General features: G+C 43.1%; 1 protein-coding gene across 1 annotated transcript in view; it reads right to left on the bottom strand.

Annotated features, from left to right (window-relative positions):
- The window catches only part of LOC139736041 (dmX-like protein 2), a 134,570-nt gene that overhangs the window by 23,834 nt on the left and 91,827 nt on the right, over positions 1 to 18,909 (bottom strand). The window contains exons 10-22 of the mRNA XM_071646786.1: positions 15,907 to 16,140; positions 15,408 to 15,452; positions 13,246 to 14,564; positions 12,490 to 12,651; positions 11,335 to 11,575; positions 8,386 to 10,590; positions 7,766 to 7,831; positions 6,995 to 7,083; positions 5,844 to 6,032; positions 4,983 to 5,080; positions 4,231 to 4,501; positions 1,981 to 3,673; positions 232 to 375 (exon numbers count right to left, since the gene is read on the bottom strand). Coding sequence (XP_071502887.1) covers positions 232 to 375; positions 1,981 to 3,673; positions 4,231 to 4,501; positions 4,983 to 5,080; positions 5,844 to 6,032; positions 6,995 to 7,083; positions 7,766 to 7,831; positions 8,386 to 10,590; positions 11,335 to 11,575; positions 12,490 to 12,651; positions 13,246 to 14,564; positions 15,408 to 15,452; positions 15,907 to 16,140 — 6,756 coding nt within the window. The remainder of the gene's footprint in view (positions 1 to 231; positions 376 to 1,980; positions 3,674 to 4,230; positions 4,502 to 4,982; positions 5,081 to 5,843; positions 6,033 to 6,994; positions 7,084 to 7,765; positions 7,832 to 8,385; positions 10,591 to 11,334; positions 11,576 to 12,489; positions 12,652 to 13,245; positions 14,565 to 15,407; positions 15,453 to 15,906; positions 16,141 to 18,909) is intronic.

The raw sequence follows: 18,909 nt of genomic DNA on the forward strand, positions 1-18,909 counted from the left end.
GCTAAGTAAATCAATTAAGATACTACTAGAAGGCAGTGAGGATTTTAATAAGTTGTTCCTTTTAAATGGTCTACAAAAAGCAGCAATGCATGGCAAACTCTGCAGCAATCTACAGCTGTCATCCATCCACCACTCACATTCAACTGAGATGGGCATGTGGGAGATGGTGCACAAACGAGTCAAGAATCCCTGTCACTCACACTTAAGATCCCTCTCTCACATAATCCCTACCTGGCCATTTCCCAGGTGGAGATGTGATGCTGAGGTTGTGCTGATCGTGGCTGGGATGTCGACTTCGTTTTCTGCCAGCGCTGACGAGCTGACCGACTCTGAACATCACATTGTTGCTGGCTCTTGGTGTATATGCATCCATACCTGACAGGTGAGACAAAATATGACACCAAAACTTCATGAAATCACTTTGTTTCTTTCTCAACTCAATTCAAATATTCATGAATTGCTAACATAAACTGCCTTGCCAATAACAGTGGATAGACATGCATCTAACACTCCTCCAAACTTGATTCAAATTTCACAGAGAACATAAAAGTTCCTACATGATTAATGTTCTAACTAGATATATCGCTACGGCTACTGATATGCCTCCGCCATAATGCATGGTTCTCCTAATAGGTCTACAGTACAATGTCTTGACTATGTGTGATGACAGTTTCACACAATTGGCAAAATATTAAAATGACAGGTTTGAAACAAATGTGCTGAATGTTCACTTTCCTAGAACTAGGTTCAATTGGATGAATGATTAAAATGTCAGAGTGCAGGTATTTGGGGAACTGATGATTTTTACTTGACTTTTGGCCCTTTTATAAGTTTATGCATTGAGTAATTTTCAAGGTATTAAGAAAAGTATAATTTCAGTATCAAATGGGAAAATAGCATCATCTAAACCTGGCCTTTGACCTTTGACCTCACAGTTCCAAAGAGAATCACTGTTAGGTTGAACATGCATAAATATGTAAGTTTCATGATGATACCTTGAGTTACTTTCGAGATATGGAGGAAAAAGTGCAATTTAGCACTTTCACTTGACCTTTTACCTTTTGACCTTTGACCTTTTGGCAAGAAACTTCCCCAAAAATATATATTGGGTAATACATGCCATACATCAAGTTTTTAAAAAAAAAACCTTCAGGCATATTGCATTTTAAGGAAAGTAGTGATATTTTGAGGAGTTGACCTTGACCTTTGACCCCCTGACCTTTGACCCATGACCCCAACTTCCCTAGATAATCACTGCCCATCGGTACAAGCATATATACTAAGTTCCACGAAGATATCTTGAACCATTTGCGAGATATGGAGAAAAACATGAAATTTCAATTTTTTTTTCACAAAATAACCTGTGACCTTTGACCTTTGACCCTGTGACCCTAAAATCCACACAAAGTATTATCCCCCAAGGATATACCCTCATACCAAGTTTGATGTAAAACCACCACACGGTTCTTGAGATATCAACAAAAACAAAACGGGACGGACGGACGGACGGACGGACGACCCGAAAACATAATACCTCCGGCCACTTCGTTGCGGAGGCATAAAAAGTGTTGATGCATTATGGCAAAATATTTTTAGTCCACCATTTTTAGAAACAGCTTATGTAGGTTTGAAGCATTTGAATGATTTTAAGCTATGAGGAAAATATTTCTGTCATTTTTCACATAAATTATGGCATTTCCAAGCAATAGGTTTGTGTCAATATCGTGCACAAGGATATAAACTGCTTTGGACCTTGATGTGCCATTGATATATATGTAGTAACATAATGGTAGGCCTTGTTTATTAGAAGTTCATCCTATGGGCACATGTACCTCAACATTATTTTGAAAAGATGCTTTAAGAATATTGAGAAAACAGTATCATGTATGACTAAAAAAAAACTTCCCAAGAAAAGTGTGCATGTTTCTAACCATATCAAAAAGAAAAGATAGAGCAGTTAAGTGATCTTTACAGACTAACCTGTAATCTTTGCTTTCCCAATAGATGCACTGAAGGAATCACTATCACACAAGCTTTGGTAGACACAGGCCGAGAGTGCTGCACTGAGAGCATGAACCACTGAAATGATTGGCGAGTGGTGGTTGGGTGAGGGCGGGGCACTGAAGTCCAGGATGGTGCGGAGGATGCTGTGTATGTGCAGTCGCAGGTAGAGAATGGGGTCTGTCACCACTGTCTTGCAGTTAGCGATGCTGGCAGACATGAGTGGCAGGGTAGTGGGCAGCGGGAGGGGCGAGGAGAGCTGCTGGACGATGCGCTCCTGCTGCAGCTCTTGGACCAGGAGGACCAGCTCCATGGCAACGGATGCCAGTCCTCCTCCACTGGCTCCGTAGAGCATGGTGTAGCTGACCAGCGTGCGCAGAAGGTGGTGGTTGTCACGCAGCCAGCGTTTCCGCCGCACTGCTCTCTGCCGCTTCTCCTCGAGGTCCAGCCGCTTCGCCTGGAGCTGCTCATACAGCGTGGACTGCCGTTCATCTCCGTCCGCACCGTCCTGTTCATCAGCACCCTCGTCCTCAGCAATGCTCTTGATGGTGACTGGGCTTCCATAGTGGCAGAGCTGTCGCAGAGTTTCAACCTGTTGCTCTAGCCATATGTAGAGCTGGTATCGCAGCTGCCCACCGTCGACTTCAAAGCCTGTGGCGAGAGTTCGCAGTTCTTCCATCATGATCTTCAGGCAGCAGATGAACTTCAACTGCTGTGCCATTATGTCAATGCTGTTATCCTCTTCTTCCTCTCCCACTGTGCTCTCCTGTTTGCTACCAATGGTGCTGTCATCTGCTCCATTCACCAGTGTCTCATCTGCAGGGTTGGCTGTACTCCCTTCCCCCTTTTCAGTTTTCTCCTCCTCCTCCTCCTCGTCATCATCATTGTCATTACCCCAGTCAAGCTTCAATTCCTCCTCCTCAAACCTTCCAGCAAATGAAGAACCCCAATCCATGTCCAGCCCAGAATCATTCTTGTGTCCATTCGTCATCTGGCTGACCGGAGCACCCCAATCCATGCCCATTCCACTGTCCTTGGACGAAGAGTCTGTGTAGCTGGAACTCAAGAATCCTTCCTTGAAAGTTCCCGTGCTGATCACGCTACTGCTTGGGGGGCTCTCTTCTGCCTTACTCTCTGCTAGCTTGTTCTCATCCACCTTTGGCTTAGTCCTGACTTTTGGGAGCTTTGACAACACATCGAGAGCAAGGAGGGGGCATCCTGCCGACAGATGGGTGTGAGCCGTGGTGAAGAAGAGTCTGCGCTCCTCGGGCGTGATCTCATCCTTGACTAATCTCTCGTCTTGACCTGCCATCTGACCAAACCCACCACCGCTTGCACCCACTATCAGCAGCCCCATCCCCTGGCTCGCCTTATTGGCATCCGCAAGTTGCCGGCGTACAAAGAGCGGATGCGTCCTAAGGTAGTTGTAGAAGTTGAAGACCTCTGGATTGGCCCGTTCCGATTTCGTCTCAATCTCCGAGGAACCCTCTGCCTTCTCTCCGTTGCTCAGGTTGCTCTTTGGATTGTTGCCCTCTTTGGCTGGAGACTGGAGTAGTGTTTTGAGTGCCGAGGGGTAGTCTCGCAGCATCCAGTGTGCGATGCTCCGCAGGAAGGGGTCAGGATGTGGGTAGTTCCCTTCCATTGGGTTCCCTTTCTCATCTTGGGCAAGTATCTGCACAATATCAACAGAATCACCATAGCATATTTGCATCAGCATTCTCAAAATCTACCTCCACGACCAAAGAAGATTCTACTTGTCTGATGATAGTTGATAGCCTTTTTTTTTGTTGGCAGGCTTGGAAATGCATCCAGTAAAACAAAACATTAAAAGAAGGATATGCTGTCACATAAAAGGGTCAGATTCCATGGGTCTTTTCATGTGCAGTCCAAGTTCTTATACACAAATACTGCATGTTAACATATCTTGAAAGGAAAGCTTGGTAACATTATTCTCAGAACACTTTAATGGCAGTCACATAAAAGTTACTGTTATAAATATAATCATTATCATGCATTTCAATAATGTGTCCAACATAGTTCACTGTACAGGAGGGTAAACAATTTATAATTTCTACAATTTCTTGGATTGGTGCAGCAGCCACACTGAATAGAGGTTTTCATTTCTTCCATTTAATATTTGCAGTAACAGTACAGTACACATTTGATCACCCATCAAGGACTTAAATTTGAAATGAAATATGTTCATTTAGTTTGAGAAATCAATCTGACCTTTAACCCTAGGATGTCCTTCTGGGTTTGCGGCATCTCCTCGTCTTCATAGAGTCTTGCCACCACCATTGCCAGCTGGATGTCTTTCAGGTTGTTGGTGCACACCTCTATGGCATCCTTCAGGGACCCAGCGAGAAGGAAAAAGGCGGCAGCGTGCTCAAAGCGCTGCTTGCCAAGCAGCTGGAATGCATTCTTCAGCGCCGCCTTGCGCCAGCGGTCCTTGTTGAAGTCGTTGCGAAAAAAGTTTGTCATACGCTGATCCTGGATGGATCTGTGAAGTTAAGTCAGTGATGGGAGCATTTCAACATTTTTTTAAAAGTAGTTTTGTACATGGAAGTAAATGATTCTAAATGCTTCCCAGAAGCTCCATCAGTAGGTACTATAAAACTAGAAACATTCACGGCATGAAACTTTTGCAATTTGGAGGCGACTGCAATTTACTGTATGCAGCATGAAATTCTTGCAGATTGCTGCTGGCATTCAATGCATTGTGCAAAAAAAAAACTTTCACATGCGTTTTATTTTCGTAAATCTTGGCTCCACACAAAATTCGCAAAAGTTTCATGAAAAGTAAATATGTCTGGTTTCACAGTAGTCAACAGATGACAGCGATCAGTGATAGTTTGTGCTTTAATTGGTGCAATATGCATATTTGGCCATTTAGCTGCTCTGATGTAATAAAAAAAAAAAATCCTGAAAGCACACACTAAAACATCAAATAAATGAAAGTGGTGATGAAAATCTCTCCTTACCGGAACAACCCCCAGAGTACTGCCTTCTTCTTCATGGCTAGGTAGAAGAGAGAGGAATCCAGAGGATTTCTGTTGGCCTGAAACTGTGACTTTGCGACCTGCAAATAGCAATAGCAGACACAAAAACAAAAAGGAAACCATTATCATTTGCACATAACATCTTAAACAATTTCTCCTTTGCAGCAGAACAACAGGAAACTACAAATTTACCTTTAGTTTAACAGTAGGTTCGTGACATGCAAATTGTTAACTGCTTTTGATTGATACATGCATATATTTTGTCATTTCTTTGAGAAAGAATGACATACTCATCTATATGGTAAAGAGCTAACAACAAAATCACAAATTGAGATAATCTAACAGTTTAACCATTCCTGTGCCAGGGACTTTAGACAGTGTGTAGAGTGCTATGGGGATTTCTGTGCCAGGCTGATCTCAAGGCACACAAAGGGTTAACTGATTTTATCAGATGCAGAACTCCTTGGTGCATAACAAAACTATTTTCAGACTAACTGATAGGACATTACTATCCACAACAGACACAAGATATATTGTCTGTCAATTGGTTTTAGGTATTGGGGAAGTTATTTTCAGTTCGTACGCACTCAAGTGCCAAGTATACATGCTACTAGGAATATTGCCAAAAGTTATTCATACTGACATAAAAGTACATGCATGACTGTACAATAATTGCACTATTTACACGGACATCACTTAACATGGCATTGAAGCCAGATGCTGTGAGTAGGAAAAAGTGATTGGGTCTTGTTTAACTAGCAATCATTTTGTACAATTTCCTTTGAGGTGTTTCTTTCCAATCCACAAATTTCTTGACAGAAATAAATATATCCCACTGCTTGCCTTTTCGATGCATCTCTTCAGGGTGGTGTTGTTGCGGACCCACCAGCCGACGCCCACTGACCGAAGCTCCGCCCAGGTGGGCGTGCCCTTCTGCATACCTGGTATGAGTGACAGCAGCTCCTCCTCGGCCTCAGAGTGGAATGCCCAGGCAAAGTGACAGGTGGCCAGTCCTTGGTGTTTCCATTGCACCTGTTTGCCAGTACCAGAAGAAGACAAACAAAATGAAATCTACTCTAAACCATGTTTTCATTGCACCTGTTTACCAATGCCAGAAAAAAAAAATCTACACAAAACTATGTTTCTATTGCACCTGTTTACCAATGCCAGAAAAAAGACAGAAACAAAATAAAAATTTACACAAAACCATGTTTTCAGTGTACCTGTTTATCAATGCCACAAAAAAGACAGGAACAAAATAAAATCTACACAAAACTATGTTTCCATTGCACCTGCTTGTTAATGCCAGAAAAAGACATAAACAAAACAAAATCTACACAAAACTTTGTTTCCATTGCACCTGTTTGCCAATGCCAGAAAAAGACATTAACAAAATAAAATCTACACACAACTATGTTTTCATTGCACCTGTTTACCAATGCCAGAAAAAGGCAGAAACAATAAAATCTACACAAAAATATGTTTCCATTGCACCTGTTTGTCAATGCCAGAAAAAGTCAGAAAAAGACTGCAATCTACACAAAATTATGGGAATCCATTAATGAGCACTCAGGTGCTGGTTATAAGACTTGACACAGCTTTTTGTCAAAACCCAAAAGTAATGTTGTAAGAACCTGTTTGTGATCAGGATTTCTACCCTTCCTATAATCATATTACCACTGGACATTTTCAGAAGAGTCATGTTAAAATATGTAAATTTTAGCCAAAGAACAGTGACCTTTGACCTCAAGGGATCCAATCAGCACATCTACACTTGATGTAGCATGCCTGAGCATTGTACCAAGTAAATTCAAAGAGGTGTTGTTGTTGTTTTTTTAATTGTAATAAAGAGCTGTGGAACATACGGGCAGACAACCGGAAAAATGATGCCTCCAGCGCCACACAGGGTGGAAGGATTAAAAAACAGTTTGAGTACACCAGGCACAAGATGTGGCTACTCTATGGTAACCAGGTGCAACTGGATGGGCACAAACCTGTTGGTGGAGCGGAAGGGATTTGGTGAGGCAGACATGGAAGCGCATGGCGAGCAGAAATCGAAGACCGCACTCATCCAGCGTCTCTCCTGGAAAAATGAGGCACAATCAAGATATGACTCTAGGGATTAATTCCTTTTCCCACCAACATTTTCTCATCCACATTCATATCTCTTCCTCTCTATTTCTTGCTCTCTTTTTATTTTTCTCTCTCACTAGCTGCAGCCACTCTACATGAAACCAGGACTGCCAACTCTCACGCATTGAGTGTGAGACTCACGCATTTTGGTCCTTTCTCACTCTAAAACTTTATTTCATTTGCATGCATTTCTATTGATCTCACTCATTTTGACTCCTAAATTATAGCATTGGCCTATGGGAGTATCACTCTCAACTAGTTTCCAGTGTTGGCAGCCCTGTGAAACAATGCATAGTTTGAGTGATGTGAAATTACCCATATTTTTGGTCTCTAACCCATGAACTCTCTTTGAATTAAAAGAAACAAAAACAGATGCACAACAGCGTGCAATATAATTCACAACGTGTATAAACAACATGAAATGGATCTAATCACCGGACAAGCTTCTCAAAGTTTCAGCCATGTGAGGTTACACGACACAAAAACTATGCACAGTTTTGTGAGAAGAGAGAAACTTCTCAAGTGCATGCAAGAAGTATAATACATGGTCACATGTTTCTGATGGCTTGAAATCAGAGGAATTTCTGGAACGTTGTAATGTGCTGCCATGGAGGACAAGAGTGGTGACTAACCTGCATGAGAGGAATCAGAGTTCCCAACATTGGCGTATCCTGCCCCTTCTCTGCCTATCACAGTGCCTGCTCAGAAAAACCAACACATAGAGAACAAATGTTTTTACTATTACATTCATTCAAGTATTACCCAAGTAGATGACAAAGACCAGATTCTTTTACATTCTACATGACAGAATTCCAAACAAAGTAGAGAAATTATGCACTGTACTCGACTAACCACCTTGACCATCGTAGTAAAACATAAATACAATTTGAGGATTTCATATCTCCTCCTTCCTCACTTTACACATGTGAAAAGTCATATTTGACAACTGTAAACATTACATACCATCCTCAATGAACTCATCTGAGTTTGATATTAAAATGCCATATGCGAGTTATGCTGGCATTAGGGTACGATCACTGTATATGAATTCTGCAATTGTAATTTGGGTTTATGAAATGTATCTGCTATTTCTTTCCTTTTGCCAAAATCTCCATTAGATTTTCACTAGTATAAATTGGAGGACAGATGATGTGTGGTGTCAGAGAATGAAAAACAAGGAAAGTTGTTGTTGTTTTTTTCAATCATTGCTACCAAAGCTGGCGAGCAGGGAGGGATAGCTATGTAAACTGACCTGCACTGCCTCCACTGTGAGAGGTGATCTCTGTCTTGGTGGAGGCAATGGTGTCTGCCAGAGCTAGTAGGTGCATCTGGTCAAGAGAGGACAAGCCAGGAAGGTGCATGTGAGTCAGGTAGTTGGTCAGCAGCTGTGCCTGACCAACAGTGAAGTACGCAGGGTCCTTCAACTTGCTGGAGACAGACGCAGCCCCATCCTGAGGCGACCTGAGTTCACCACTGGGTTCCAGTGACGAGGGGAAGCCATCGGCACTGGTCGAGAAGAGCTGTGAGTAGTCCTGCGTGTCCACCATCTCAAGCTCATCGGGAGGCCCCAGGATGCTCATTGTACGGCTGGCTCTGGTGACAGTGGGCGCGGTGGCCACAGTGACTGGTGTGTCAGCTGATGTCAGATGATAGAGGGGTAGGGGTGGAACTGAGACCAGTTCTATGTAATCCAACTTTGGGCCACTGTCGTCCAAGACTGAGGGCTCCACTGGGCTGTGAGCGACAGAGAGTGTTTTGAGGCTGCGGCGAAATTGCTCTTCCTCATCATCCACTATCTTGTCCCCCTGCTTGGACACTCCCGCTAGAAGAGATCTTTTCACCGCCTCCTCCCCAGCAATGCAGTTCACCAGATGAACTAGAATGGCCTTGACACGTCGTATCTTGCCGCTGCTCATGAGGCCCATTAGCTGTTTGGGATGATATTGTGGAAGAACAGGGCAGGCAGAGTATGAGATCTCAAAGAGTCCAAAGTCCTGTGTGACATCATCCCTGTCATCCTCCTGCTCCTGGTTTGATGACATCATCCCAGACCCTCGGAGGAGCTCGCTCATGTCATTGTAAGACTTTTCTCGATCAGTTCTTGACATTGGGACAGTCTGAAGGTTGACTGATAGACTTGAGCTGACACTCTTCTGAGAGACTACCGTCTCTGCCACACTAGGAACAGGTCTCCTGTACTTGCGTCTCCGTGATCTCCAGTTTTCTTCTCTCCACTGGCAGTAAACCTGCATCTCATTCTGAAGTCCAATCACAAGGATTCCAGCCCTGACCCAGGACAACATCTTGGAATGGGGTGCTATGCCATCAACAGATGTCAATTTGACAGTTCTGAGGGGCATCCACTTGGCACCTGTGGTCTCCCCCATGGTTGCACCCCTCTGCAGTCCCGTTGGAGGCATTATCCTGTCCTCTGGAATCCCATCTGAGCCAGCTTCAAAAAGTTCTGTTGAGACTGGGGCAAATACCACCACCTTTGATCCCATGCCAACTGTCAGGATGTGTGTCCCATCCTCTTTGGAGACCCATGAGAGTTGTACAGGCAGTGACCAGTCATCAGAGTGTGACTGCCTCCCTCTGTGGATGCTGCGCTTGCGTTGTGCCACTGCAGCCGGCAGGCTCTCTGGGGATGGAGGGCTTCCACAGCTCGAGCTTGGGGAGCCAGAGATGTTGAGGAAGTCATTCACCTTTGAGCTGCGCTTCATTGTCTTATAACTGACGACATCTGACTCTAGGACCTCATCATCTCCTTGGTGCATCCATGCCTTGAGGTCAAGGACCCCGAGGTCAATCACCTCTTCAATCGTCCACTCCGACCCACCTGTTGACTCGCACTCATAGATTCCTAGTTTGAGTGAGACCGGTTCCGGATCTAGCATACTCCTTGGAGCAGTCATCCTGTAGATGCATGCAATGCGGCCATTGTACGCACAGCTGAGTGCGACAGGAAGCCCACCAACAGAGAGGGCGCTGTCAGGTTCAGACTGTACCACAAGTTTCCACTCCTCCCACTTGTAGGAGGCCCGTGTGAAGCTATCCTGCTGGGACGGATCAACGTCTTGATGCAGTTCTTCCTCCTCATCAAAACTGGCCTGAGAGCCATCCCGTGGTGACATGTTACACATCCAGAAGCGCAGCTTGCCATCAGAGCACGCTGTCGTGAACAAGTATGGGGCTACACATGCTGGGTAGATGCTGGACGAGCTGAGATGTCCAGCTGCTGGTGTGGCACTGATCACCTCCACTCCGGACGGAAGGGTCAACTTCTGGCTGCAAACCTTGTGCGAGAATGTCTTGATCTTGCTGGACACCCTCTCTGTGTTCTTCTTGGAGTCATACTGTGCTGATGCGCTTCCCTCCGACAGGTTACTGGAAGAATCGTCGGGAATATCATCTTCCAAGTCTGACTCCTCGTCAGAAACCAGGCCATCACACTGAACTGAAATGAAAGAAACGTAAACAGTTGAAGAACTCAGTTGCCGTCTTCAGTGATATGCATACAAGCTGTATGAGGTGCAACAGCAAAGCGACTTGTGGAGTACATTATGTAGACATATAAACAAAGAAGGCTTTACAGTTTGAATCATGGGTTTCTGAAGTACACATACACACCCACAGCTAGGATGCAACACACTTTTCATGAAGTATTACAAACTAAGTTTAACTTGATGATTCCTGTCAAATTTTGATGAAATCATACGGTATACTGTAAAGCAAAATATTTTCATGGCCTGAAATTTTTGTGAATTGGAGTAGATGGCCTTTTTCACAACATAAATTTCCCGAATTGCACCTGGCATTCAATGCAAATAGTGTATGTAGACAGGAAACTTTGCGTGCATATTGATTTCATGAATCTTGGCTCTAGCGAAATTTGCAAAATTAAAATGCATGCAAATATGTCTGGTTTTACAATGACCACGTGGCCCATCTATATACATCTGCGATACAAACTGGTTCTTCCAGTGTGCAACAATACTGCATTCAAAAGAGTCTTGCCATTACAGCTCAGCAAAAGAGAAATTGCAGAGTGATCAAGTACAATAACATAAAAGATCGAAACAAAAAAATGGAGGAAAACTTTTTATTGTCTGCCATTCCATTGTGAAAAGACCATAGAGTAGACCGGCCATTATATGAATAGGACATATTTGAAAGGATGAAACTTCTGGCCAGAACTTACCACTGCCTCCTTTGGACAGCTCCCTCTCGAGGCGGATGTACCACATGTGCACCACAGACTCCCCGCCGGACTTGCGTTCGACCACGACGAGGAAGAAGCGCTCCTCGAAGAGATTGGTGTGGAGAGGAGATGAGCTCGTGCTGCCCATCCTGTGACTGGATCTGGAATGCTTGACCTTACCGTCTGGCCCGGAGATAAACTGCTGCTGGTATACGTGCATCAGCTGAACATTTTTCCAGTTCTGAAAGAGAGAACAGAAACAAAAATATTATTAATTCTTGGTTGTTAACGTTACATCCATTTTCATTGAAACTGATTTGCAACATACACATTCCGCCCTTATCTTTGTTAAAGTGCTATCTCTGACTGCTCCAGATATATATATATATATATATATATATATCGTCGCTGGGGCGATAAGACATCGTATCTACAAAATGTCAAATGTTCAGGAGAGCCAAAAAACATGGCGGCCAAGGCACTGTGGCGAATGGGATAGCCTTTCCTTTGACATGCCGTGGTGGCTTCATTTTTGGAGTAAGACAGTTGGGATTTGGACAGGACATCACTTAACCCATTATTTGACCATTAATCCAAAAAACTCATTTTCACCAAAATTGCAGATACAAGGTCTTATCACCCCAGCGACGATATATCTTTCAGTTAAAAAAATGTTTCTGCTTGTGTGCACAAGGATGAAAACAAGAAAGAGTAATAGGTCCTGCTTACCATATACGCAACATATTTCGCAGGGTGTTTATTGTGATGAATTTTGCGAGTCAGGTGCCATTCGAAAATATAAGAAAATGCAAAAATAGAAATTCTGATCCCGACATAAAATACATGAACAAGGTATGTGATAACGGCTGTACTCCATGATCAATTGCAAATTTAACAATTCACAAAATTGTCAAAAATTAGACTTCCTAAATACATGCCGTATACAGCACTGCTTTTGATGTGGACTTTAAACCTTCCATGACAATATGTTGCTGTTGTTGTTTTTGTTGTTGTTGCTGGTGGTGGTGGTGGTGGGGTGTGTGTGTGTGTGTGTGTGTGTGTACATGGCATGCTCCTCCAGTGGACAAGAAATGTCCACAGGGAGAGTTTTATTCAAAGTGAGAGTTCTCTTTAGTGCAAGCAATTATTCATTACCTGTTTGGCATTGGTCAGTGGGTCCAACTCGATCACGCACCCAGGTCGAGAAGTGGACTGGAGGCTGATGACCTGAGGTGACCTCTGACCTTTTGCCTCTTCCTCTCCGTTGGCGTTCTGCAGGAGGAATGCTGTGACTGGCGAGCTACTGCTCAAGTAGCCCTAAAAACCACACAAAGAAATGGTGACATGAGATTCAAAGCTGTCATGGAGGATGGGGCAAATGTATTTGCACGTAACAAATGTGGTTTTAATTGAGCATTGGCCTTTGAGCTACTCACATGCACAAATCATGATACTTCTGCTGACACTACAGGTGAATATTGCACACAAAAGATCACTACTGGCTACCTGGTACACTGTACCTATCTTAATGTGAGGCTTGTATTTACACCATTTATGGCCTCTGAATTACAGAAGGGAATTTACCCAGGCTACTTTCTGATTAGTGAAAAAAAAAAAAGTTGTGATTCATGATCTCATAATACATAATGCTGACCACTTCCTTATGATAACACTTCATTTTCTGTATGACAGAAGTCCAAAACTCTCAAACTGGCAAATATGCATTCACAAACACTTTACATTGATATCATGCACTGAACAAGGATTCATATTCTGACTAGTAACCAGTGTATCATTCACACTTCACTTAACTGGACATATTCAATACACCCCTAACAATTTTTACTGGTCTGGTTAAATCAGTACTGTAGACATGATAACAGCAGAGAAAATATATCCATCTAGACCAACCTCCAGCTGGTTGCTGCTGGGCGTGATCTCATTGAGGAGAGACCTGGCATCGATGACAGCCTGAAAGACTCTCAGGCTGTAGCCATCCGAGGCAATGAAGCACGCACTGGGTGAGTTGGAGATGGGGCCAAGGCATGAGCTCGGAAGCAGACTCGGCATCCAGGCGATGTGGGAGAAGGCGGAGACAAACGGTGAGTTGATGCGTGCCAGCTCCATGACTCCGCCCCCTTTGCCGAGGGGGCCCACGTTGAAGACCCTCCACAGGATGAGCTCGCTGCAGAGGCCTGTCGGGGCACTCATGTCTGGCCAGTTCAGCTCGGCATTCACCTGCTCCATGAGCTCATCTGGTAAGATGATTTCATCCTTCTCATTAAAGTCCTGAGTCGAGCCCTCGACAGTTGAGTTGTACAGTGTCATCAGCCGGCTGTGCTCACTCTCTGACAGCACATTCTTGCCAAAGAGGTTGATTGCACCGGGTCCCTGTGGCAGTGACGAGGTTCCTGCCTCCATGGCCATGCTGGCACGCTTCACGATGGAGGCGCGCCGTGATATCATGGAAGTCCTTCTGCTGCGGCTTGTCGCCACATCAAAGTCCACCTCCACCTTTGGGATGTTGTGGTGTGAGGTTGTGAGGAGGAGGGGCAAGATTGGATGGCAGGCCAGGTGATTCAGGCTGAAGCGATGGCCGCATGCACGTCCCATGTGATTCACATTGAGCACAGTCTGGAACTTGGAGCCCTCCTGGAAGCTGATCTCCCACTGGTTCAAGGATCCATTGGTGTGCTTGGACAGCATGGACACCTTCGGGGTGAAGGCAAAGATGTCCACTCCCGATGGCACCTGGCTCAGATATTTGGCAAAGCTGTAGCTGGGGGTCATCCCTGGTGCCTCTACCGGTGACATGGGATCCAGCAGGCGCCGACTTGCCCTAGGATCCATGGTGAGATTGCTACGGTACAGGACAAGGTTGTTGCACAGGGTGGTGGCATCAAACGTTGGGAAGGCATGGGGGATGCGGCAAGAGAAGCTGACCTGAGGTTGCCGGTGGACACCGGGGATGTGTTCATCCATCCAGTCCACCAACCACAGCAGGAAGGAACCGTCGATGGGGTGGATGCTGTAAAGCATGTCGGCATTGCAGTGCCATTCTTTGATCAGTTCCTGGAACTTTTTCTCCACAGTCCTCTGGGCCTGCACCCCGCCCCTTGTCAGTGTGGGAACCGGGCTGCTGTTTGGTGAAAAAGGACTGGTGTTCAGGTTGTCAGGACGGGATGGTGTCTGGATGCTTGGGCTGTCAATGTTGGCATCTTTGGTGAAGTCTGAGGAAAGAAATGAAAGCCTAAGCTTAGATATTTCACATACAACATCTACATATATTTAATTTTGACAGCACTCCTCTCTCTCTACTTGCAATAAAACTGTAAATTTTTAAAAGATTGTGATCCTGATGGTAGTTTGTTACAAAAAATGCAGAAAAGCAATAATGATTGTTAGATAATTTGATCTTCATATTAAGAACAGAAATCAACCCGAGCATAGGTCAAGGAAAATATGCAATATCTGTGGCATTTGAACATACGTAACAGGACCATTGTACTCCTGTACAGATCCTTGAGATAGACCCATGGAAGTACGAGACAATTGAGAATGACGATGATGCTAACTGGTATTATTCACACCTTGTACAGTCAACATGTGAAACTTCCCTACATAAAAAAAAACAACAATGTTTCAGGAGTTGTTGTCTTCCGAAGTCGGTTTCAACATATCCCTTGTGACGTTGTGATTGGCTGAAAGTTAGGATAGCATATATCAGATTCCCTTCTACTTGCTTTGACTGTTTCATAGCATCTTCTGTTTCCATTCTAGTCAAGAGGTTTGCTTGATTATGTGACTGTATTTCACATTACTTCACAGATTAAACACTGTCATGTCTACTTGAAGAGTTGCCATTTAATGCAGCAATCAACCCCTGCCCATCTCCCTACTCTTTGTTGTTTTTTATTTTCAGTGAAAACTATCTCATTAAAGTCATAAAAAAATAAACTGATATGTAACTCCATGAATAAGATTCCAGAGCTGTCTTCATTAAATTTAAAAAAAAAAAATGCCTGATCCAGATGAAATGATTAGTATTGAATACAACTGGTAGGTGAAAATACCTTGATTTGATGAGTCTGCATTGATCTTCACAGTTGGAATGTCATCTGCAAAAAATGCAATATATGAGGTAGTTTTAAGGGAATGCAAACATGTCCAGATTTTGAGCATGTGATAATGTGATCATACTTATCATTATGCTATGTACTAACCATTAACTGGTTAGATGCTACATATGCCTTGCAATTCATTACCATAAAGCTTCTTATACAATATGCATATATTCATGTATGTTGGGCATTCCTCTTATATGCCAGGACTTTATTAAAAGAAGCAGATTTTGGCTGGGAATTTGGGAGAACTTGAGTGCATCTGGACTTCATCAAAATTTGATGAAAAAGATCTGTACGCTAGGAATAAGTTTGCTTTGTGCACTGCAGTGTAATAAGGGTCTCATCTCTGAAACCCCTATACCCCTACAAAAGATAGATTAATTCCCGATGCATTTATTGTGTGACATTTTGCCATCTGGACCCATCGAACGGCTGTGCGATGCTGTACCTTCATCTGACTGGGCCTCCTGGTCAGATGTGCGGCTGTCCTCTGCGGTCACTCCCTGCTCTTCGTCCGGTGGGCCTCCTAGGGTGAAATCATGTGGCCTGGTCTCTTTCCCCGTCTGCAGGAGTGTCTCGGCCGCCAGCGTAAATTGGAGCTCCTTGTTGTTTAGCCAGTTGACCACAAAATTTGGTGCGTTGCCCTTGGTCATGGTGCCAATGGCAGGCAGAAGTGGAATGTCTGGGTAGACAGGTCAAAGGTCAAAATGGGAAAGGTCATATATTTGCCTCTGTGTTTAACTGATGCTATTTTTAACATCATTATGTGCTTTTCAGTTGGCACATCTGAGCCCCATTTCATAAAAAGTTGATATGATAGCAACTCTTGCTGGAATGGCAATTGTCATGGTAATGACAAGAATCCAACTTCCTGGTTGATTGTTGCTTTGAGAAGTTGCTATTCCAGCAAGAGTTGCTATCTTAACATCGTTTATGAAATGAGGCTCTGGACCATTAATAGCAGGAAATAATTGCAACAGCATATTTGAGCCCATGATGAGTGTTGAAACCAAATATGTTTGAGTACATAGGACTTGAAACTACTTGCTAGGATGTTTTTGCAATGGTGCAAATATACAATAATATCCTTTTGACAGTTCAACTTTGAATTTATTTGCTAGCATTTATTCATTATTCAGGCACCATTTATTATAACAATCAAAGTAAATATTTTGCTATCTTCAAAGCTGGTCTCAGAAACTTGTAATCAACTTTCACACAGATTGTCACAACAAGCCATATTCTATTAAGTAACCCATGTGCAGGCCAATGTTATTGTCTCCATATATTACTGGAACACATGATGCAGTCAAGACAACTTTAAAATAAAGTACACAGGAATGACAACACTTGAGGGCAGCAGACATCCTTTACAGAGAGCAATGGAAGGATCAGAAGAAGAAAGGGAGGGTTGTGACAGAGTTTCACTGTAACAATTTCCTTATAGAGCATTATGGTACACTCAAGCAAGTGAAAATTCCACAACAACATATCTTGTTTATCTGGTTTCCTGCAAGGACACACAGTGCTCATCAGTGAATTCAAGAAATGTGGAATAACATGCTAGGCAAGTCCAAAGAACACCACATCCACCCCCCCCCCCCCCCACATCATTATCTCTTCTCACTTACAATCATGCACCAACCCTCAAGCACAGTATGATGTTCATAGCTTGCACATCAAAACATGTTTACTTTACAAGCAGAACTGACATTGAATGAGATCAGAAAAAGTCAATGTTAGAAAGTTTGCAATACAATGGTACAATCAAAGGATGCACACTGTGTATTGCCTAAGTTTGCATGCTACTCTGTGTGGCATTAAGGAGCTGCCCTATTGCTATACAACTTCAAATGTACTCTCTCACACAAACATACACAAAGTACAGTAGATAAACTGTACACTGTACACTGCTTAATACTGCTTCAGCAAATGTATTTGTAGGTTATATTCTTTCTTTCTATGAGGTGCAATGTACTTGTATTGATATTATCAACTTGAACAATGCTGAATATTCCAAGATTTCTTTGTCTAAATCGTATTCACTCTCCATATTTTTATCTATGAGGGTACATTGTTGGATCATATCTATATTTATGTGTGTTCTATTAGTCAAAATATCTTCATATACACAATAAAAATAGAGACTCATTTACCAATCAAAAGTGTATATTAAAGCAATAAGGTAAAACTATACCGACATCAATTTATGTAAATGCTATGATTTTTTTTTTATTTATTTTTTTTTATTTATTTATTTATTTATTTATTTTTTTTTTTTGGGGGGGGGGGAGGGGGGTATATGTACACTGTATACCAAACATTAGTTCCTTTTTTCCCTGATCTCTTACTGGAATACTCCTGTACTTAACTGTAAGAAATCATGTCCACAGGAACTACATACCAATAATTTCTCAGTCAGACTGAAATATAGACTAGCCTTCCCCATATTAGGTCCTTTATTGCTGGGATATATCGCAACATTAAAATGATCTCAATGTTTGACCTCTGTATTCACACAGCAGTGTGAAAAAAGTGTGATGTCATTAATCTGTGATGTGATGCCACAACACTTCTGTATTTCTGCTACCGCAATGCACACACGGGTGCAACTGGCTCATTAATTTTCAACGTAATGTGATTTTAGCTGCTGTCTCCTTTAGTGACTGCCCCGTGTGAATGTCCCTATTTGAGCCCCTATTCTGTCAGAATGTAACTCTCTCCCTTTAACTCATTCTTTCAGTCAACTTTGACAGGGGCACTCCCAAAGCTACTCATCCGTATCATTTACCAATCAGGTCACGAGAGAACGAACCTCACATAGCCGGGCACAGATTACGAATCTAAGCCTCATTAAGTCACATGCCACATAACCCCCCCCCCCCCCCCCCTCCTCTCTCTCTCTCTCTTATTGCCAAGACTATCTTCTTGCAGGAAAGACGTGAAAAGTGTCAGGTGACGGCCTCCTTAGTCCACTGTAATTCCCGCTGGATCGTTTTCCCTTCTTTCATTGCACAGAGGGATTATCTCATATTGACGTGCGTCCTCATTTGGTCATGTGACACGTATCACTAAACACTCTCCGGCTATGTCATCTATTGTTATGTAATAGCATGGACAGTGTGTGTCAGTCAGTCAATCAAGTACAGATATGTCTCCTTTCACAAACTAGAGGCTGCAATGAAGTCTTAATCATACAGCTCAATAAAAATCAACATTATAGTAACTTGACTCTAATGATGGATGGGGATTTTCCATGAGCTTTTGCACATTCTCATATAACTACACAGAAAAAAAAAAAGAATGATAAAGCTAATTCATTGTGAACTCCACATCACTGAAAACTGACAGTATTATTGAAAAGTTCCTAATGTATCAGTGATAATGTACTTGTTGGTATATTAAAGGTGATCAAGGAATGACTGAAAATTAAACTAAGCTTTCAGACGGA

This window comes from Diadema antillarum, unplaced genomic scaffold (assembly GCF_040938485.1).
Source record: "Diadema antillarum isolate AM-2024a unplaced genomic scaffold, OU_Dant_1.0 seq00000620_RagTag, whole genome shotgun sequence".
NCBI lineage: Eukaryota > Metazoa > Echinodermata > Echinoidea > Diadematoida > Diadematidae > Diadema > Diadema antillarum.